Raw genomic sequence first — 21,706 nt, 5'->3', positions numbered from 1 at the left:
GCGGTCATCCTGGGTGAGGGCCCACCCCAGTGACCTCATCTAAACTACTTACAGCTGCCACGATCCTGGTCCCCAAAAGGTCACATTCTAAGATACTGGGAACTAGGGCTTCAACGTAAGGATTTGGGAAGGACACCATTCAACCACAACAGAGTAGAAATGCATCCTGCTCAGGTCCCTATGCCATTTCTTACTGTTGCTGTGGTAACAATGACGACAGTGGAAGGGCTCAGTGGAGGCCCCTACTCTCCCCAGCAGAGGTCCTCCCCGCCCTGCACCTGGGCCGCCACCCTGACTCCAGGCCTCTGGCTTCCGTCTCCTGTCTGTGACTCCACCCTGAGCTCCAACCTCCATCCCCGCACCCACCCCACCCGTTTAACAAGTGCTGGCCCCAGCCGTGTGCCAGGCCCCAGACGTCCGCACAGAGGGCCCTCAGCATCGCAGAGCCGCCAGCTGGCCCCCCTAGACAGGCTTCCTCGCCCCCAGGCCCTGCCGTGAGCCAGCACCGCTGCTCCTTGTAGTCTTGGGGGCTTGCAGGGAAGTGCCGGGCTGGATGTGCCAGTGCCCCCTCCCCGAGCCTGCCCCTCCTCCAGGCCTGGCCCAGATGCTCACTCCTCCAGAAGGCATCCAGCTTCCCCCAACTCGAAGGGTCCCTCCACGGTGCACACAAGCAGGTCTCTGTGCCTGGCGCTGGATTCTGCTGGGTGGGAATGCTGGTGGGCCGTCGGTGGGGGCCCACAGGGAGAAGCGGGCGGGCCCCAGGAAAGCCCATTCCAGTCGTCTGGGCCTGGGCCAGCCTGGGGCCACTTAAAACTACAAAAGGAAGACTGTACCTGTTTTTGTCGTATCAACAGTGTTTACACCGCTGGAGCCCGGGGCCGTGCACTGGGTTATTCACCCATGTGTTTCCAGGCCTTGAACAATAGAGGCTTGTATTACCCAGCAAACAGCACTTTTCCACTTGACTAGATCACACCGCTTAGCAGTGAAAGGGACACCCCTCCCCGCCAGGACTGCGCGCAGCCTCTCCATCTGTCGGCCCTGAGGGACCAGGGAAGCCTCAGGGGCCCAGTGACCTGGAGGTTACAGCCAGCTTTTAACTGTCCCATCTGAACCTGGCAAATGGTTACTGCTTTATCCAAGATGTTTAGTGCTGCACAGGTACGAAAAGCAGGGGAGGAATCTGTGTTTTGGGAACCCCTCTTACGTGCTAGGCCATTTCACATGGTATCCTGGGGCCTAGAACAGTGGCCCGGCACATAGTAGGTGCTCAGTTAATATTTTTTGAAGAATGAACGCAGTCAGGCAGGTATTACTACTATGCTCATCCCACACATAGACACAGAGGTCAAGTCCCTCGCCCAGGGATGTGCAGCCAGTGTACGAGTTATCTACTGCTGTGTAACAAGCAGCCCAAACTCACTGGTGTGAAACAACTATCATCTGCTTTGCTCATGAACTTGCAGTGTGGGCAGGCCTCGGTGGAGACAGCCCCATGTGGGGTCAGCTGGGGTCCCCACACCAGTGTGTGCTAGGACCCCTGAAGACAGAGCACATGTGGCTGGGAGCTTGGCCCACATCCTGCAGGTGGTGGCGCTGCTCCCCACAGCCCTCTCCCGGCAGCCTGGGCTTCCCTGAGCCCAGCAGCTGTGTCCTACACAAGGGTTCCATGAGAAGCTGGTGGAAGCCCTGTCACTTTAGTGATCCAGCTTCTGAAGTCACACGGCTTTGCCTCCACCGTGGTCACCAGCCCGCACCCGGATTCAAGGGCAGGGTTCCCTGCTCTCAATGGGTGGTGGGCCAGTCACACGAAGACCTTGCGGGCTGGGCACTGTTGTCACAGCTGCTATGGGAAGGTGCCCTCTGCCCTCGCTGACCAGTGGGTGGAGGGGCTGAGCCGGGAGCCAGGTCTGTGTAACTCCAGCCCCCTCTGGGGAGCACCCCCGCCCCTGGTGTCAAGGCCAGATGTGGTCTGAGCCCCAGACAGAGCATGGCAACCCCAGCCCGCTGGGCCTGGCCGACCAGTCTGACCAGAACAAATCTCAGGCTCCCACCTGGGCACCAGGGTACGGTGGGTGGGCCAGCTCACTGGACCGCAGCCCAGAGGACGCCAGCCCGGGCAGCAGGTGTTGTCCTGCCACCAGGGACAGAGAGCCCCCCTCCCCTGCCCCCAGGAGTGAAGCCAGCAGACCCAAGGGTGAGGAGAAACCATCCGGATCCTAATGCCATCACCCGGTCCCTGGATCAGCCTCTGTCTGAACCCAGATACTGCTGATCTTTCCACTTCAATAAACTCTGCTGCCAAAGTGTAATTTTCAAAAGGCTCCCAGACAAGTAGACACTGAACACGTGTCAGAGCTTTATCTAACCTGGTGACAAGGGAACTTGGCTAGATGGTGAGGCTGGTTCAAAGAGGAATTGCTCAAAGCCTGACCCATCCATGTGCCGCCGGAGGAGACAGACTGCTGAGTTGGACAGAAGACTGGTTAATATCTTACAGAACAATAAAGCCATAGCCTTTCGGGTTATCTTCTCTGCCAGACAGAACTCTCTCGCATTTTATGGGGGAACTGCTCACGGCTTTCCCATTTTATGCAGGTTGGTGTCTAGCTGTGTGGCACCTGGGCCCGCTGGGCAGTAAATGGCGAGCGAGACACAGCGGCCCTCCTGGGGTGCGATGCCACTCAGGCAGGCCAGTGAGACAATGACCCAGTGAAGGGACACACTGTCACCCATCGGCCTCATTTCTGCCAATTCTGTGTTTTTCTGAACACAGCTTGCATGGCTCTCCTGGGCCGGGGGTGCTTCAAACACGATAAACATACACTCCTGCAACTCTGGAGGCCAGAAGTCTGAAGTCAGGTGTCATAGGGCCACCTCCCTCTGGCAGCTCCAGGGGAGGGTCCTTCTTGCCTCTTCGAGTGTCTGGGGGCCCCGGTGTCCCTTGTCTTGGCCACATCCCTCCTGTCTCTGCCTCTGTCATCGCGAGGCCGCCTTCCCCGAGGCTCTGCGTCTATCTCCTCTTTTCAGGAAGACACCAGTCACAGCGTTAGGACCAGGATGAGACACAGGGGAAGGGCCACACAGGTGGCTGGAGAGGCCTCCCTGGACCCAGTGGAGCTGTGGGCACAGAAGAGGGGGGCAGAATGGAGCCTGGAAGATCCCCAGCATTTGGCATTGGGTGCTGGAGGGCAGGAGGTGGAGGGGCAGTGGGGGGGGGGCACCTGTACCTCAGAGCCCGGAGCTGGGGGCTCCTCCTGACGTTCTGCGGACACGGGGGCGGGAAGAGTGTTGCTGTGGGTGGGCCTGGGGTTCGGGGGTGCAGGCACTTCGCCGGATGGGAACATCGCCAGATCTGACCAGAAGCGACTCCTCGCTCAGGGGTCCCATTTCCAGGAAGTAATCTTAGGGCGTCCCTGGCGACTGCACAGAGACGTGCCCGTGGGTGTTGGAGGAGGAAGCCAGGGATGGGAGGACAGACAGGCAGGCCCAGCCCAAGACAAGGCTGAGAGGAGAAGGAGCCTCCCGTCCCATCCCTGCCACCTGGCTGTCGAGAAATTCGAGCAGGGGAGGGGCCGGGGGCAGGCGGAGGCTCTGGGCCGATGCTGCTGGCTGTCCGGACAGGGGGAGGCGAGGGCTCCGTGGGTGTGTCCGTGTCTGAGCTCAGCGAATCGCGCGTGTTAACACGTGGTGTTTTCCGTTCATGAACAAACTGGAGCAAAAAGGCACAGGCGCAGCTGGGCAGAAGGAAGCGCCAGCAGGTGGCACGTCGGGGGCTCGCCGGACTCCCCAGGGGAGCTGGGACGGCACCTGCCACCTACTCCAGCCCAGAGACCCTTCTGGAAACTCGCATACTCACTCTTGCCGCTTAAAAACATAGGTTCGGTTTATCCCCGCGCCCCCAGGCTGGCTCTGGGGGTCAGAGGTCGGAAGTGGCTCCTCAGGGCGGGTTCCCCCGGAGGCCCCGGGAGGCCCCCTTCCTCCGCCCCCTCCTCCCTTGGAGGCCGCTGGCTCCTCCAGGACAATCTCATTTCCTGCCCCAAACCGCCTTTGCCGGATCCGACACATTCATGTTCTGGAGGCCGTCATCCTGTCCGCCGTGTGACTCCGTGGACGTGACGTGGGGGACGGGGATCGGGCGCAGGGGGCAGGAAGCAGGGTCGGGGCTATTCTCCACCCTGACCGTGTGACCAGTACCACAGGCACTAGGTGGACGCACGCTGACTTAGTTCTGTGAGCCATCCTGGGCGGACAGGAGCCCCAGCTCACGACCCAGTCAGGGCCTCGGTACCAGCCGCTCAGCACGAATGACCCAGGGAACCAGGGCTTAGAGAGCCGGCCTCCCTCACTGCAGCCGTGCCACTGCACCGCTGGACAGGCTGCCTGTGAGGCAGTGAGCGCCCCGTCACAGAAGATACGCACACCGAGGCTGGGATGGGTAAGGAAGGGCCCTCAGGCTGCCCTGGCTCTGGGGTCTGAGCAGGGGCGTGGACGGCGCCCCGGGAGACAGGCCCCATGGTGAGGGGCCCATGCGGGGATGGGCTTCCCGCCGCCTCATGTTGGGGCAGGCGGTGGGAAGCAGGCCCAGCCACTTCTGGTGCCAACAGCCCTCCCAGCCCTCAAAGCAGCACCTCCTCCCCTCCCAGCCAGGCCACCAGGGTTTAGGAGACCAGAGTGCGGCACAGCCAGACGGGGCCTGTAAACCTGGCCACCTGTTGCCCGGCAGGCCCTGCCCCAGCCCCGGCCCTGTCCCAGCACAGCCAGTGCCTCTGCCCGGGTGACACTGTTTGCAGAGCCACCAAGAGGCAGAGTGTCATTTGGGTGACCTTGCCGTCGGGGCCTCTGAAGGCCAGGATTTGAGGCATCTGCTGTGCAGACCTCGTGGGCCGTCCCTGGGCTCCACGCCTGGTGTCCCCCACTGGCCCAGGCAGAGTGGAGCTGGGTGGACGCAGGCGGTGGTGGGTTTGGGAGAGGCTGAGGGGTCCTGTGGGGCAGGGAGGCCCCAGGCCCTTGAGTCCCGGCTCTGATGGAGGAACCGAGCAGGCTGACAGCCGCGGGGGGCAGGCCGGCCACTGCGCCGCCTTCTTCCCAGGGAGGCGAGGAGCAAGGATGCAGCCCCCCAGACAGCCCCCCGGCCCCCGGGCCCCCCGCCACAGACTCGACCCCACATTCCACACACGCCTGTCACTTTAAGCCGCCTGGCTGTCCCCAGGAACTGCTCATTCCACATTCTCGGGGTGGTGGGGTGGGTGGGGTGCTGGCACGCCCTCCAAGGAGGACTTACAGGAGCGGGGCGTTCCCTGGCAGGGGAGCTGGGCCTCGCCACCCGCCGGCCTCATGGCCCTGCTGCTCCTGGGGCTCCTGGGGCTCCTGGTGCTCTGGGGGCTGCTGCGCTCCTGCACCTGCAGCCCCTCCCCAGCCCCTCGCTGGCCCCCGGGGCCGCGCCCGCTGCCCCTTATTGGGAACCTGCATCTGCTGCGTTTGTCACAGCAGGACCAGTCCCTGATGGAGGTAGGTCAGCAGGCGCGTCCTAACCTGGCTCCACGCCTGGGCCCGGGCTGGGCTCCCTGCCAGCCCTGAAGGGGAAACCGTCTCGGGGGAAGCTGAGCCCCCATTTTCCAGGACCCCTCTGAGTGAGAGGCTCGTGTTCAGCCTGGTACTGGCCTGGCAGGAGACACAGGAGGCCCAAATGCCCACCCTGCCTTGGGGAAGGGACACTCTGCCTCATATGGAAACAGACAGACCATCCAAGGAGCAGGGTGCCAGGTGTGGCAAGCCAGTAGGGCTCCCTGGAGGAGGCAGCATTAGATGAGTGCCAACAGGAGGGCCAGGTTTGGGGGCAGTGGAGGGAAGGAGGCAGGGGCTCCTGGTGGCAGCACCAGGCAGCAGAGGTCTGGCAACAGAAAAGACCAGGGCCAGCGCACAGATGTGCCCGTGGGGCAGGTGGGACCCCAGCTGGGTGTGGCTCCTTCCCACATCAAGCTGGGGGCCCGGGAGTAAAGCAGAGGTGCAGGCCTGGCCCCCGCCCATGGGGGCCATTCAGCCAGCCCCCACCCAGGTCCCCCCACCATGAGCCCTTCAGGACCCAGCCACGTGGCTGCCTGGTGGCCCCCAGGCCCCGCAGGCGGGCGGGGAGGAGGGCCCCACAGCCCCCTGCCCCATGAAGTACCGTCAGCTGGGGCAGCGCCCATCCGGCTGCAGCCACAGGGTTCTCAGGCCCAGTGCTGGGCCCTGGAGACCGCCGTCCGGCACAGTGGGGGCAGAGCAGAGGTGGACAGGGACAGCCGCGTGTCCACAGCCACTCACTCCCTGCCTCCAGGCCTCAGTCTCCTCACCCATATAGTGGGGAGAGGTCAGCCCTTCCCGCCTCAGGCAGTGGTGCCGTAAGGACCAAAGGGGAAGGGCACACAGAGCCCCGTCCTTCCCACAGACCCAGCTGGGCCGCCCCCACCCGCCGGCCCCAGGTCTACCCCGTGTCTTCCCCACGCGAGAGGGGGCGGCCTGAGGGGCTCCCGGGGCCAGGGGCGGGCAGCAGGCTGATCCCTCTGCCGTCCCGCCAGCTCGCAGACCAGTATGGGCCAGTGTTCACTGTCCATCTGGGGAGCCAGAAGATGGTGGTGCTGACCGGCTATGAGGCAGTGAGGGAGGCCCTGGTGGGCACCGGGCAGAAGCTGGCCGGCCGCCCCCCCATTGCCATCTTCCAGCTCATCCAGGGAGGCGGAGGTAGGTGTGCGGCGGAGGGCAGGCAGAGGTCAGCACTGCTCTGGGGGCCCTGTGTCCCCCGGAGGGGTGGGTGCCGAGAAGGGCCCCTCCCTCCCAGCAGCATGGCCCCTGGGGAGCGCCAGGGTGTCCACATGGCAGGCCGGGCACCCAGGGGACTCGGGCCAGGCAAGGCCACTCCTGGGGCCCCAGCCCTGCCCGACCCCGGGCGTCCCCCTCGCTCCAGACTGCAGCTCCGGGGGCTGCTCACTGGCCGTGTCCGCCTGCAGGCATCTTCTTCTCGTCTGGGGTGCGCTGGAGGGCCGCCCGCCAGCTCACCGTGCGCACCCTCCACGGCCTGGGCGTGGGGAGGGCAACCGTGGCCAACAAGGTCCTGCAGGAGCTGAGGTGCCTCACGGGGCAGCTGGACAGCTACAGAGGTGAGTGGGGGCTGGGGCACCCCGTCCCCGGGAGCCCTTCCCCGCTGAGGCCTCTCTCCCACCCCCAGGCCAGCCCTTCCCGCTGGCCCTGCTCGGCTGGGCTCCCTCCAACATCACCTTCACGCTCCTCTTCGGCCAGCGGTTCGACTATTGTGACCCTGTGTTCGTGTCCCTGCTGGGCCTCACCGATGAGGTCATGGTCCTCCTGGGGGCACCCAGCCTGCAGGTGAGAGGCCACTGCCCCGGGCCGGGAGTGGCGAGCACAGAAGGCGGGCCTGGGACTGGGGCGGGAGGGGGTCCCAGCTTGGCCCCCACCAGGGAGGGTGAGCTGCTGCCTCAGGGAAGCTCCTCTGGGGTCGGAGCTGAGGGGTGAGGGGCGCCCTGCTCCTGACGTCAGCCGGCCGCACCCCCAGGCCAGTCCCTGTGCTCCTGAGGAGGGCGGGGTCGGGGGCCCCCATCCCCCCCGCCCCTTCCCTTCAGCAATAGATGCGCCTGCTCGCAGGTCGGGGGAATGAGGGCTCGATGCCCGTATCACAGGGGTGTCTCCTGATGCTCGGAACCCCCAGGGCCGTGCGCATTTCATTCCTTTCCAGAACTTAAAATGTTTCTCTCGTAGCCACACCGCCACTTTTCACTAGACTCGCTGAAGCACGTTTAGTGGGCTGTGTATGAACTTCTCAGCCCGTCTCTTCACCCTCTGAGGCCATGGGCTTCGAGTGGGGGCTCAGGCTTCAGCCCTGATGCGAATTCACCCCTCAGGGCTAGAGGAGCCTCAGCCCGGCAGGAAGATTTGCAAAAGCCGGCCTGGCTAAGTGCCCCCAGGGAGCCCCGGGGGACAGAGGCCAGAGGGTCAGGCGGTTCCAGGGGGACGGAATATTCCGTGGCCTTCCTTCCCGGGCGACCCGATCCCGGCATGCTTCGTGTTCTGGGACACACAGTGGTGTCAGTGCAGCTGGGGTGGCCGCCGACGTCTGTGAAGAGCCGCCTGTGAAGAGCTGCCTGCGGGCCGGATGCACGGCCCCGGGACAAGCTTGTCACACCGGCAGTGCTGTCACCCCATTTCACAGCGGGCTGGGCTGACGCTCTGAAGTTTGCAAATTCTTCTTTTTTTTTCTCTTACGACTCTCAGAAGATTCAAAGTTATCTTCACGGCAGCAACCCTGTCCCCTTCTGTCTGACCAGCTTTGGTGGGTGGGGAGTGGGGCCTGATGACAGTCGCCTGCTGGGACTCGCATGGAACCTACACTCTGATGGAGGATTTTGTCAGAGTCCTTGGGGAGCTGGTCTCACCAGGAGGGTGAGGGAGGGGCCCCAGGAGTGGGGAGCTGGGGGTCCCGGACAAGAGAACACACCTGCTGGAGGACAGAGCCCTCTAGCCAGGTGGCGCTGTGGGGCCTGCGTCCTCACCCTCGCCACACTGTCCCGCCCCGCCCCCAGCTCTTCAACGTCTTCCCCTGGCTTGGAGCCCTCCTCCAGCTGCACCGCCCAGTCCTGCGTAAGATCGAGGAAGTTCGGGCCATCCTGAGGACCCTTCTGGAGGCACGGCGGCCCCACATGACTGCGCAGGGCCCCGTGCAGAGCTACCTGGACGCCCTGATCCAGCAGGGACAGGTGTGGGCAGGACCTGCCTCACCTCCCAAGAGGCCTTGGGGGCATCTTGGGGCCCCACCCAGGAGGAGAGGGAGGAACTTATGCTGGTCCTGCACTTACCCTGCTGCTCTACCTCCTGGCTGGGAGTCTCCCAGAGCCTCGGTCTCCTCCTCTGTGAGATGGTGCATTTGTAGTGCCTGCCTTGTAGGGGAAGCTGCAGTGACCCCTGAATGTAGTAGGTGCTCAGCAGATTCTGGCTCTGTCCTCCCCTTTCTTGAGCCCGAGCCTGGGTCAGGGGTCCATGGAGCCCAGCCTCCAGCTGAGCCAGGTCCTGCTCACCTCTGCAGGGGAACGATCCTGAGGGCCTGTTTGCCGAGGCCAACGTGGTGGCCTGCGCCCTGGACATGGTCATGGCTGGCACGGAGACCACTTCCTCCACGCTGCAGTGGGCCGCCCTGCTGATGGCCAAGCACCCACAGGTGCAGGGTGAGCTGGGAGAGCCCGTCCTCCCCGGGGCCCAGGGCCAAGCTGGCGGAGGCTCCCAGGACGTTGGCGTCCACCCTCTCGCCCACAGGCCGGGTGCAGGAAGAGCTGGACTGTGTGCTGGGGCCTGGGCGGCCCCCCAGGCCGGAGGACCAGCAGGCCCTGCCCTACACCAACGCTGTGCTGCACGAGGTCCAGCGGTACATCACCCTCCTGCCCCACATGCCCCGGTGCACCACGGCTGACACCCGACTGGGCAGCTACCTGCTCCCCAAGGTGGGAGGGCCGGGCCCACACAGCCCCTGGCCCCCTCCTGGCCCTTCGTCCACTTGTTCCTCTGCTTGGGGTGGGTGGGGGCAGGTGTCCCCATGGGAGGTGGGAAAGGGGTGCAGCGGGGGGCAGCCCTTGGCCTCACAGCCCCCTTGAACCTGGGGCTTCCTCAAGGCAGATTTGGGTGCACACGGTGTGGCCTGGGGGTCACCTGGGAGATGGGGCTGCGCCCCCAGAAGACCCCTGCCAGGCCCCACCCCATCTCCCCGTCGTCTTTGGGGACGCTTTCTCCTGTACACCCCGTTGGGCTGGCCTGGGTGGACGGGGCGTCCAGCCAGCCCACCTGCCGCCTGCCCACAGGGCACGCCCGTGGTGCCCCTGCTGAGCTCCGTGCTCCTGGACAAGACGCAGTGGGACACCCCGCGCCAGTTCAACCCGGGCCACTTCCTGGACGCTGACGGGCGCTTCGTGAAGCGGGCGGCCTTCCTGCCTTTCTCCGCAGGTACCACAGCCCTGCGGGCAGGCGGCCCAGGCTCCCCCCGCCACAGCCCCGGGATGCCCTCCCCTCCAGGAGATAGGAGCCCCCACCCTGCGCCTCCGTGTCCCTTGCAGGCCGCCGCGTCTGTGTGGGGGAGAGCCTGGCCAGGTCGGAGCTCTTCCTGCTGTTCGTGGGCCTCCTCCAGAGGTACCACCTCCTGCCCCCGCCCGGCCTCAGCCCCGCCACCCTGGACACCACGCCCGCCCCAGCCTTCACCATGCGGCCGCCAGCCCAGGCCCTGTGCGCGGTGTCCAGGCTGCAGGGGCGCTGACTGAGGGAGGCCTGGCCTGACTGCAGGATAAACTCCTGGCTCTGGGGTGCCGAGGGTGACGGGGCAGCATGGATGGACGGAAAGACGGCCCCTTGCTGGACTCTTTGCTGCGGCCACCATGGGCTGGGCAGCCTCACCCAGGCACCAAGGTGGGCAGGGGAGCCCCACTCCCGCCCTGAACGCCCCACCCGGCCTGATCCTGTTCCTTCTGAGGCCCCGGGCCCCAGACCCCAGGGCATCAGCCGCTGCTCTGTCCACACCAGACACCCCCACCCCCAATGGTGCAGCCTCACCTCATCACACCCCATGCAGGCCTCCCCTGGGCTTCCCACTGCTCCCTCTCCTGTGTCCCCTCTACACTGCCCCCATCTGGCTCCCACCAGGGTCACGTAGCCAGGCAAACCCCCGCCAGGCACAGGGCTGCCGCCCACCTGCAGTCGGAGGTGCAGGGAGGTGGCAGGGGGCAGCTGGGCCCCAGGGTGACATCCACGCGGAGGCCAGACTCAGGCCAGCGTTCTCGGCTCTCTCTGCCATGGAGCCAGGCCCCTGAGCCCCAGGGGAACCACAGAGATGTCCCAGGTGGGAGACGGGCTGGTTGAGGGACAGCTACCACCCAGAGAGTGACAGAGGGGGCTTGGGCGGGAGGGGTGAGTAGGAGTTTGCAGGGAGGTCACCTCCAAGAGCCTTTTCTCTGGTCCAGTCTGACCCCACACCGTTGTCCCTCATTGCGCCTGCCCCCGGGCCCTTCCAGGACTGAAGCCCTGGCGTCTCAGAGCCCAGAACTGGCTCTCTGCTCTCCACGGAGGCAGCCTCTCTTGAGGAGGAGCACCCGAGGAGCCGGCTGGCAGTGGGCGGCGGGCAGGGGTCTAAGCCACGGCAGGGGGTTAGGGGCGCTGGTGGGTTCCGCGCAAACAGCGAAGGTGACACTGACACCTTCTCCACGTCTTCTCCCTGGTGAGCTGGATGCTGCCAAACGAGGACTGGACTGGAAGGAGAGCAGGGCTGGGGGTACACAGAGGAAGCCCCTGCTCCCAGCTGGCGGTCAAAGGGCCTTCCTGGAGGGTGGGGACGGGGAACATCAGATTAGCACGAATTAGTCTGGCCAGACCAGGTGTTGGTGATGAAGGGAGTGGGGTTCTGGGAGAAGGGGGAGTGGGAGGCCTCCGAGTCACCGCGTCCCTGGAGAAAAGAAGGCTGGGTGGCCGGCAGGGAGCCCTCGCTGTGTCCTCTTCTTGTGGGTTTGACGTGACCGGGGTCCGAGGCGGGGCGGAGGGAGCCCGCCTCGCCCAGGGCGCGGCTGCAGGGCATGAAGGCTGCGGCAGACCCTCCAGGAAGCTGCTGTTTGAAGAGTGGGCTGTGGCGGGAGGCGGCGGTAAAACTTTTGGGAGAGAAGGCGCTAGCATCGCAGGGCCCCGTCCGTGCGCCTCCCAGAGGACCCAGGCCCGGGTGGCAGGACTCGGAAGCCAAGACGCGTATTTTCATAGCTTTTAAGAACAGGCGTCAAAATGAACCACTTTCAAAGGTGACTTTTAAGTTTTCTCAAAAGAACCCAGTTAATTAGTTGAAGTTTTACTGCAATTATTTTAATTTGCCAAGAACAAATTTAAGAAGCTGTTTGGCTGGGTTGGAAGGTGTTAGTCCTGGCAGAAAAAGTTTTAAAAGTGCACTGCTCTGGGCGGCCTGAGTCCCCACAGGCAGCCTTGGTGGCCTGAATGCAGCTGGGGGGTTGCGAGCTGGGGGTGGGCAGAGGCCCTGGAACACGGCTGGGAACAGGGGTGACCCCAGGGGTGTCCTCACACACAGGGGAGTTCGGGAACCCTGTTTCTGGGCTCCTGTGAGGAAGGGTCTTCGTGGGGCGCTGTGCCTGCAGCTCTAGCAGGGTAGGGGGAGCCGCCCATAGGTGTCCGGGGTGGGGAGACCCACCATGCGACCTCGACATCCCCGTGGCCCATCCTGGAGGCCCGAGCCTCCCAGGCTGGCACCCAGATCACCGCAGCTTGGCTCCCTCAGACGACAGCCTGTCCGTCACCGCCCCTCACTCACGCCCACTTCAGCCACATCTCGGCCCCCTGGCCCAGTCGGTGGGCCCCCACCCCAGGGAGTGAACCCCATGTCCAGAAACAGATCTGAGGTGAGGGCTGGTGTGAGTCCCCCGATGGCTGGGTCCAGGGCTCGGGTCCTGCCCTCTCTCGGCCTCTGCAGGGGACCCAGGCCCCCATTCTCGGGCTCCCCTCACCCCCGCCTGCACCTGGTGGGGGACCAGGAGAGCCAAGACCACCTACCCTCTGGGGAAACTGGTCCCTTCCCCCTGCTCCTGAGCTAACACAGAATCAGCACGTGACCCATAAAGAGCACATTTTGCAGAGTCTGACGTCTGTCTGACCCGAGAAACCACTACCTCGTTAAGACGAACTCGCCCCTGGACCCACCTTCCAGACTCGTCTGTCAAAGTGCTTCAACTCATTGACGTGGGAATCGGGACGGGGGCTAGGGATGGGGGACGTCCGCCCTCACCCCCACCCGCTCCCAGAACCGCACGGTCAGCACTTACCAGAGCGCAGACACACCTCTGGGTGTGGGCTCGTGGCAAAGACTGCGCGTGGCTTCTACGGGTCAGTCTTCCAAGCCCAGAACCCAGCAGGACCGCCAGTGCCCCGTCCGCCCCGAGGGCAGACGTGTGGTTGGGGGAGTGCGGAGTCCTGGCTCCGGGGGCCTGACTTCCCCAGGCCCCTCCGGCTGAGTCTCCTTCCCGCGCGCAGGGCAGCCACCAGGACACTGGCTGGACGGTCGCTGCACAGCCACGGGACTGGCCACACTCAACACCAATTTATCCACAGTGGATACGACCCTCCTGGGGCTCACGGGAGGGGAGCAGTGAGTCCCTGCTGCTCACCGGCGGAGGCCAGCGGGAAACACCCGCTTCTCAGCCATAAACTCTAGCGCTACTGGCTCCAAGGCAGCAGCTTCCTTCGGGGTGGGGGGCTGGGCTGCTACTGGTTGGTGAGCTTGGCAGCACCCCCGTCACCCCAGAAAGTGTCACTCGCACCAGCCCAGCCCCATCCTGCCCCCTGGCGGTGCCCATGACCACTGACGTGATGGACACAGAATCTGGAAGAGAACAGGTTGGGGGAGCCCCCCCTGCCCTTGTGCTGTGGCTGCAGGCTCGGACCCCCAGCATCAGCCGCCCCTGGGGCCATCAGAATGCCGCCTCTGACCCGGGGACCCCAGGAACCACTTGGATCCTGAGCCTGGTTCCAACCAAGAGCAGCGCTGGTCCCTCTGATGGGAGCTCAGGGAGGAAGGAGGCCCCTCAGGTCGGCGTCCAGGCGCCTTTGTGTGTGGGCGAGGGGGCGTCCGGCTCGCCAGGACCATCCCCGTTAACGGGCACGAGGACCCGGTACCCTTAGCACTTCCCTTTCTGATTTAGTCGCCAGGAAACCCAGGCCACTTTTCTCATCAACCCACCCTGACTCCCTACAAGGGACCTGCCCCTCTTTGTAGCCTGGGGACCTTCCTGTATCTCACGTCTGTTTCTCAGTGTTTTCTAAGACGTCCCAAAGCTTAGGAACCACAAGGTTGGCACCCGGCTGTTGGGCTGTGCAGAGACCGTCTGTGGGGCTGACGCCCGCGTGCTGGACTTTCCCTGCTCGTGGCCTCACCTGACGGGTACGAGCAGGGCCGCTCCAAGGAGGCCTTCCACCGCGGCCGGGCCGCCTGGCCCACAGACCCGCAACGGGAGCAGGGCTCCCTGGGGATGGCCCCAGGCTGGGGCTGCCGTGGCCTCAAGACTGGCCGGGCCTGAGAGCCCCCACATCAGGGCAGCTGAGTCCCAGGGCGAGTGTCCTGAGAGGCAGGCAGCGCAGCTCCGAGCCTGCTCCAGGCTAGAAGCCGACCGTGCCGGGGCAGGGAGTCAGGCCCACTGGCAGGGTTTACAGAGCACACGTACCCGCCCCGGCCTGTCTGTGGGCCCCAGGTTGCGCACACACGGCCCTCCTGTGGGGCCGCTGCAAGGCGGCGGCCCGCTCGCTCCCTCCCTCCGAGTGCAGCCTCCAGGGCAGACCGCATCCGTTCCTGTGTGGAGAGCAAGTGCTTCCTGGGCTGGGGGGGGGGGGGGGACGGTCACCACGGACTCCCGGAAGCGGGGCTGCAGAACTAGGGGCCAGCCCCGCGGCAAGAAGCATGTGTGTTGCCTGGACGCGTCCTGGGGAGGACAGCCGACCACGCCCACTCCACGGCCTGCAGGGAAATGAGAGCAGATCGCGGGAGAAGAGCCACAGCCTCCAGAGGCTGGTGTTTATTGAAAACACACCCAGGTTTTCCCTGTAACTGGTCAGCAAGGCCGTGGCATAGCCCGAGGAGGGAGGAGGAAGGGGCACAAGCCTCAGCTCGGGCCCTGGGTGGGCGCAGGCAGGGGACTGGGAGGCCTGCACCACCAGAGGGACTGCCAGACCGACGTGGGGCCCAAACCCACCCACTGACGGACCACAGCTGGCGGGAGGGGCCGGCTCCGGCTGGTCTCTACGATGTTCCCAGTAGAAAAACAGACGTTTCCCTCAGTAAGCAACTTCCTGGGGGCCCCTGGAGGCCAGGTTACTGCAGAGTGACCGCATTCTAATGCGAAGAGACTAGAGCCACCACCACCTCCCAACAGTCTGGCCAGGGAGTCAGGAGGGGGCAGTCCTTCCAAGGGCCGGGTGCCTGGGAGTCCCAGGCCCGCCGGCCGCCCCTAGGAGAGCAGCTGCAGCACCTGCCGGATCCGCTGGGTCTTCTCCAGCAGCCGGGGGTCTGCGCCGGGCCCCCCTTCGTCCAGCTCCCGCATCAGCGCCTCTGCCTTCTGCACCGTCAGCTCGCGGGCGCGGCCCCTGAGCCCCTCCAGGTAGGCCAGCAGGGCGGGGAAGTGCTCGTCGGGGACCTGCGGGGGAGAGAGCGGCGGTCAGGGCCCACCAGGAGGCCACTCAGTCTGCAGGGGACGGCACACCCTGGGCTGTTCTGAGGGTGACTGGCGTCTCCCAGCCTCGGCCTCACACCCACGCCCTAGCAGGGCCTGCAGTGGGAGGAGCGAGACTTTGTAGCACGCAGGCCGGCACCCCTGACCGTCAGCACCTTCTGTGGCCGAGGGCCCGGCCCCCGGGCCCCAGGTCCAGCCGCTGGGCAAACCAGCAGGGGCTCTTACTCCCCGAACCCCACCCTCCCTCCAAGCCCAGGTTTCATCTCTGCAAAAGGCAGGCCTGGACAGGTGCTTCCACGGGGGCCTCGCTAGGTTCCACAGGCTCTCCGTCATCACACACCGGACCAGCCGTGAGAACCCGCCTTGAGAAGGAGCCTCTTGGCCAGGCCTAGCTGCTGGGGGCGGTGGGGGGGGGGAGAGGCTGCCCTTCCCACACCCCCGCTGGAGGGGCCAGTGTCGAGGGGCCTGGAGACCTCTGGCCACGGCGGCCGGAACAGGCACTGCCAGAGTGTCCATCCTCTCGCCCCTGACCCAGGGTCAGGTGACCGGGAGGCCTGACTCCTCCTTGCCCCGCCCCCTCCTTGTAGACCCCGCCCCACCGCACACACCCACCTCGTCACAGTCGTACATGTGCAGCAGGAGCCAGGTCTGCCTCGTCTTCTGAAACCTCCAGTTGTCCTGCTTCTGGGCCCAGCTGGGAAAGAAAGGGCACAACGTCTCAAGTGCTGGACAGAAGGAGCCGCAAGGGTCTGTCTGGACCGACGGGCCTCTTGGCTGACTAGGGGTTGCTTGCATCCAGGCTCGTGGGTGTCTGCAGAGGTTCCTGGGAGGACCCTCCTCAGCCTGAGGAGCCGAGGGGGCTCAGGCGCCCTGTGCTGGGGGGAGGCCTCAGTCCCGCACGTCTGCTGGGGACCCTCGGCCAGCCAGGCGGCCCGTGTCTGCAGCAGGACGTCAGGACCAGACGGCGCAAGACCACTTCCTTTCAGCTCTGCAAGTCCATCATTTTACGACTCTGCAGGAACACCCTGGATCTCACAAATTAAGTCCTTCCAGAAGCGTTTATTGTGCGCCATGGCAAGCCTGCCCACTGGGGCGGGGACCATCTGCAGCCCGTGGGCGGGAGTGAGCTGGGAGGAGCCAGGAGACCGGACCCCGAGGGCCACATGGCCTGAGCCTGTCCCAGCAGCCTGGCCTGCTCAGTCACCCACGGGCCTCGGACGCCCCAAGCCCTCCAGGGCCGAGGCCACCACGGCGAAGCCCGGCTCGGCACCTGAGCCCAGGCTGGAGCGCTGGACACTGAGAGCAGGTGGCACTAGACGCTGGCACCACAGGGGAAGGCAGGCAGGCGGGTGGCACTCTGGCCAGGGCAGTGGGGCCGGGCTCTCCAAGGGGAGACCCAAACACTGGATGGAGACCCTGAGGCGCAGAGGTCTGCATGCCTGGGACTCGGGGCGCCGGTGGCCGTGGGGGAAGGTCTGTGCTGTTTCACACATGCTGTGACCGCTGACAGCACAGCGACCCAATCCCAGCCCCCATGGGGGCCACGGGCACTTCGAATGGCAGCCACAGAGCAGGACCTGTCCTCCAGGGTGGGGGCATGAGACCCCACGGCCCGAGCCTGGACTCACGTATCGCCCCAGCACGTATCCTGTGGCCCCAGGTGACGTGCAGGACCCAGTGTGGGTCTGGCTCTGGGGAGAAGCCTGGGCCCAGCAAGGGGAGGGGGGCAAACAGCAGAAGGATGTCAGGAGAGCAGGTGACCAGAGGGAGGGAGGGAGGGAGGCCACCGGGCTGCGCAGTCAGCACCCTGGGCATCCCCTCAGGCTATTCTGAGGGGCCTGAGCCGTCTCCACCTCTGGATCCCTCCCCGAGGCTGCTTATCAACCACTTGCCTTGGCTCCGAAGCCAGCCTTCACCGCCCGCCTCCCTCCCCCCGTGAAGACAGAGACAGCCTCCAAAACCGACCCCTCCCCAGACGCAGCGGTCAGGCAGAAGATGCTGGACAAGGCGAGGGGGCAGGGCCTGCCCTCCTGGTTCAGGAGAGTGCCCTCCCCCGAGGGTCTGCAGCGAGTCTATGTCCACGGCCCCCCGACTTCTCTGCCACCCAAGTGAGCAGGGCTTGGGCCAGGGTGGCAGCTGCCCCTCGCATCTCCCACTCTGCAGCGTCCTGAGTCTCCTCTCACTCCCGGCACATGCTACAGATGGTCACTCTTCATAACCAAGAACAGCTCCCCCGATCGAGCTGCGTGCTCCCACCCCGACCCACGGACTGCCCGGAAGATGGCTCGACCTCACTCCCCTGGAGTCTTGGGTCCCTCCTGGGCGGGCAGAGGGCTTGCAGGGCGCACCCACTTCGGGCCCGGGGCTCCACCGGCCGGGCTCCCGTCGCTGCTGCGCTGGTGACGTGGACAGGCTGGGCATCGGCCCAAAGCAGTGCCTCCTACCTGAGCCCAGGGCTCCGGTCAGGGTCAGCTCAACCCTCGCGTGGTCAGCTGAGCCCCAGCAGCAGCTCGTGTCTGGGACAGACAAAACCCAGGGCTGTCAGACTGGCTTCGGGTGTGCCACCTGGGCCCACGGCGGGGCAAGGGGCACCGGGCTGGGGGCCTGGGCAGAGAGGAGGCTCCCAGACACACCAGGACCACGTGAAGATCACTCAAGGACAGGGGCTCCAGCCTCTCCCGGAAACGCCTCCCCAGGAGGCAGGGACCCCCCCCTCCGAGGTGGAAGATGTGTGATTGCAGGCATCCCGAGGTCAGGGATAAAGGATACTGGACGTCCCAGACAGGGTAAAAGTCGGGTACGGTCACTCCCTGGGAGGGAGGACTGAGCCTGCCACCTGCTCACAGGTTCCGGTCTGGCAGGGAGCCCCCTCTGAGCCCGAGCTGGTCCTCCGCCCCCTCCCCGGGACACCATCTTCAGGGCAGCCTCACACGCAGGGCAACTCCTGTTTTCAGAGCCTTCTCCCAAGAGGCCAGGTGGGGCCTGCAGGTGCCCAGAGCAGCACCCTACGCCCGCCCTCTTGTGGCTGCGGCCTATAGGTGTCTTGGTGGCGGGAAGCTGACCTCAGCTGCAGGCAGAGGTGCCTGTAAGGGACTGGTGTAAATTCGGGGCCTCAGGCCATGAAGGGTGGGCCCTGCTGGCCATCCCTCCCACCCTCTGAGAGAACAGCCTAGCCCAGGATCAGGGGAGAATGCCGGACGGCCCAGCCTCAGGCGCCTGGGCGGCTCCCATCTCGCCAGTGCTCAGGCCACACACCCTACTGGGCTCCCTCTGGCCCCCGGCCGAAAGTCAGGCTGCCCAGGAAGACACACTCCACGCCCCGAAGCCACACGGAGACTGTCCCGGCCTGCTGCTCCCCACCTACCCGTCCCTGAGCTGAAGGCCATGGCCACCCTGACCCGCCCCACACCTGTGTCCAGAGGCCTGTGGACTGTGTGCGCGCGTGTGTGGAGCACAATACACACAGCGTGGCGGTCACACCCTAACCACCTGCGTGCTCAGCTCAGGGCCACCAAGCACATTCACACCGTCGTGCAGCCATCACCCCGTCCATCTCCAGAACCTTCCACCTTCCCAAGTTGAGACTTATCCCCATCACTCACTCACTCCCCCTCCCCCAGCCCCGGGCCCCCACCCTCTGCTTTGTCTCTGTGACTCCGACTCCTCTGGGGCCCTCACAGAAGTGAGGTCACCCAGTGTCTGTCCTGCTGTGTCTGGCTTATGTCATTGAGCACCGTGTCCTCAAGGTCCCTCCACGCTGCAGCAGGCGTCAGGGGCTCCTTGCTTTTTACGGCTGAACGATATTGCAGTGTGGGTGGGCCCCACCGTGTTCATGCATCTCCGCTGACGGACGCCTGGGCTGCTTCAGCCCGTCGGCTGCGGCGGGCGGTGCTGCCGGGAAGGTGCCACGTGTGGGGGTCCCCGTCCCCTAAGCTTTTCCCTGATCTGCCCCCTCCTGTCTGTCAAGCCTGCACCTCGGTTCAGGTCCTCGTGGTCTCTCCCCTGCACCTCCCAGCACGCTCCCTCCAGCGCCAGTTCCTTGAATCCGCCTGCTGCCCGGGCTGCAGGGCCCCGGCCCCTCCAGGTGCCCTGGGCCACTGGCCGTGACTCTCGGCACTTGGCAGTGCAGCTGGATCTGGCAAGTTCATATTCCTAAGCGGGGTGTGGGGCTGGGAAGGCAGTGTGTCTTCTGTGAGCTTCACTTGAAATGAAAAATCAGGCATGATGACCATCAGGTGACCAGCCGGCGTGGGGGCGATGGGGAGGCCATCCCCGGCCTCTGGCTGCTGCCCCTACGGGAGCACAGAAGATGGGGCCCCCGCGACCTCCCATCCACAGGCACTCACCGGGCGCAGCGGGCTGATGTGCCTGGCCAGTTTTAACGTGCGTGGCTGCAGCCCCAGCAGAACCACGAACAACCACACACCCTCCCCAAGCTACATGGGACACCTGGGAGCCAGGAGACGTCAGGGTCGAGCAGGCCCGAAGCTCAGTCCCTGCCCAGGACAGAGGACAAGGGACATCCTCTGTTGGGCGGCAGGGGCAGAGCAGACCGGACCTGGCTCTGTGGGTTGGGACCCACCCATGAGGAAGGATCTCAGGTGGAGACTGGCTGGGCTTCATGGGGGCCCGGGCAGGAGGAGGTGGGAGCCCTGGACTCAGATGGGACTGGAGTGGAGGCCACAGAGTGACCGGCCAAGAGAGACCCTTTCTCCAGGGCCCATGTGTCACTGGAGGGCACTCCGGCCCTGCCCATGGGTCTTGCGTGCTCTGAGGACCCCAGAGGAGCAAAGGACCTGGTAACACACTGTGCCAGGCCCTGGCTGCGGCTGGCAGGGACGCAGGCACTGGTCTGTCCACCAGGTGAGCCCTGCCTACGCCCAGCTGTCCCTGGAGGGGTCACCAGGCTTGGCAGAGACACGAGGTAGAGTCTAGGGCTTGCCCACAGCCTCCCCTGCTTCCAAGGGAGAGGAAGTGGGAGGAGGGGGAGGAGGGGGGAGGGGCGGAACCCCGGGCTGCCTGTGTGGCTGAATCATCAGGCCCTCAGCCAGTTCCAGGAATCTGGACGATTCCGCTTCATACGGCAGCTCCTAACTCCTTCCAAGAAGACCGGGCCCTGCCCCGCCTGTCGGCAGGTTCACATGTGCGCACACACATCCTCAACCCCGTCTGCTCTCCCAGAATCCCCCGCAGGGCCCCGCGGCAACCCTGTTCCTGAACCCGGCTCCAAGCCTCAAACCCCAGTCCTTGGCTGGGCTCCGAGGATTCTGTGAAAAGAACACAAGTTCCTGGAGGGAGACGTGGGGTGTGCGCGACGTGTGACAACAGCGTGACGACAGTGATGCTGGTGCTGATGTGGGTGGTGCAGGTGGTGGTGATGATGCCACCGGGTCCCCTGGGCCCACAGCCTGCATCCTCCCGGGACACCAGATGCTCCCGGGGCCGGTCTTACCCACACAGGTAGTCCAGGGCCAGCTGGGCCCCGGAGCGCCTGGCCAGTGAGCTCTGCGCCGTGGCAACGCCCGCCTCCCGCAGCCGCTTCCGCTCCTCCTTCTTCCGTTCCTTCTTCAGCTTCCTCTCCAGGACCCTCCGCTCCTCTGGGGACAGGGTCCCGAGCACTGCTGCTCCCTGAAAGGCAAAGGGAACCGGCGGTCAGGGTCCCTGGACCCCGCTGCCCGGAGCTCAGACGCTCTCCGGGCGGTGCGTCCCGGCGCAGAGCTCCACACACTCTGCTGGGAAGGAGGAAGGGGCTCCTCAAACCCCTGCATCCGCGGGGACCCAGTGCCTGGGGGAAGCCCTGTGGGATGGCCGGCATGTGTCCCGGGCACCCCCACTGGCTCCTGCTGCAAACCCTGCACGTGCAGGGGGGCCATACCCACTGGGCCCCTCGGCTCTGGGGGAAGCAGGAGGTGCCTGTGCGGAGCTGTCTCTCCTTGGGCTGAGCCCTGGGGGCGGGGTGGGGGGACTGGGGTCTGTGACGCAATCTTCCTGCCACCTCTGCCTGGAAAGCACGCCCCTCCCCCACCCTGACCAACAAACCAAACAAGAGCGGAGTCCAAGGACTCCAGCAGCTATCCACACACCCTGAGCCTCGGGGACACCGAGAGTTCACTGCGATTCAGGCTGGCCATGGCCCCAGCGCTTCCAGGGAGGGCTCAGGCCGCTGCCCCACCACACGCCAGCATTCAGAGCCCCCGCCCCAGTGAGCAAGGCAAGGGGCCCTTCCCACACACACCAGTAGGCCCTGCACAAATGCCAACCGCCGACAACCTGTGTTCCCCCTCAATGCCCGCTCCTTCTGGAATCGTCTACAACAATAGATCAGCTCTCCCCAGCCCCTCCCTCTCCCTCCTTAGAACCAGCTGGATGCACCCACGGTGGCGCTTCGGAGCCACACTGGGTAACTCAGACCACCCACACAGGAGATGCTTCCAGACGGGGCCCCAGGCTCTCCTGGGGGGGGGCCG

At 65.2% G+C, this 21,706-nt stretch overlaps 2 protein-coding genes across 7 annotated transcripts in view; one reads left to right on the top strand and one right to left on the bottom strand.

Annotated features, from left to right (window-relative positions):
• The first annotated feature begins 4,320 nt into the window (after positions 1 to 4,320).
• On the top strand, positions 4,321 to 12,010 carry CYP2W1 (cytochrome P450 family 2 subfamily W member 1). Of its 2 annotated transcripts, XM_072943477.1 has the most exons (10): positions 4,321 to 4,438; positions 6,561 to 6,723; positions 6,990 to 7,139; positions 7,208 to 7,365; positions 8,577 to 8,750; positions 9,077 to 9,215; positions 9,304 to 9,488; positions 9,843 to 9,984; positions 10,095 to 10,167; positions 10,318 to 12,010. In XM_072943477.1, the coding sequence occupies exons 2-10, from the start codon at positions 6,612 to 6,614 to the stop codon at positions 10,682 to 10,684; spliced, it is 1,500 nt and encodes a 499-aa protein (XP_072799578.1). In that variant the 5' UTR covers positions 4,321 to 4,438; positions 6,561 to 6,611; the 3' UTR covers positions 10,685 to 12,010. The 2 variants fall into 2 exon arrangements, with proteins under 2 accessions (XP_072799578.1, XP_072799579.1); XM_072943478.1 differs by lacking the exon at positions 4,321 to 4,438 and adding an exon at positions 5,322 to 5,511 and having other exon boundaries at positions 10,095 to 10,460.
• Positions 12,011 to 14,548: 2,538 nt separating this feature from the next.
• CHLSN (cholesin) overlaps positions 14,549 to 21,706 on the bottom strand; it is a 92,785-nt gene continuing 85,627 nt past the window's right edge. For all 5 annotated transcript variants that reach the window (XM_072943470.1, XM_072943471.1, XM_072943472.1 and 2 more), the window contains 3 exons: positions 20,692 to 20,867; positions 15,852 to 15,933; positions 14,549 to 15,203 (listed from right to left, as the gene is read on the bottom strand). In XM_072943470.1, coding sequence (XP_072799571.1) covers positions 15,018 to 15,203; positions 15,852 to 15,933; positions 20,692 to 20,867 — 444 coding nt within the window. In that variant the 3' untranslated portion in view covers positions 14,549 to 15,017. The remainder of the gene's footprint in view (positions 15,204 to 15,851; positions 15,934 to 20,691; positions 20,868 to 21,706) is intronic.

The sequence above is a fragment of the Vicugna pacos genome, chromosome 18, assembly GCF_048564905.1.
Source record: "Vicugna pacos chromosome 18, VicPac4, whole genome shotgun sequence".
Classification (NCBI taxonomy): Eukaryota; Metazoa; Chordata; class Mammalia; order Artiodactyla; family Camelidae; genus Vicugna; species Vicugna pacos.
Note: the sequence above shows the minus strand (reverse complement) of the source record. Positions and strands in the feature narration are given on the sequence as shown.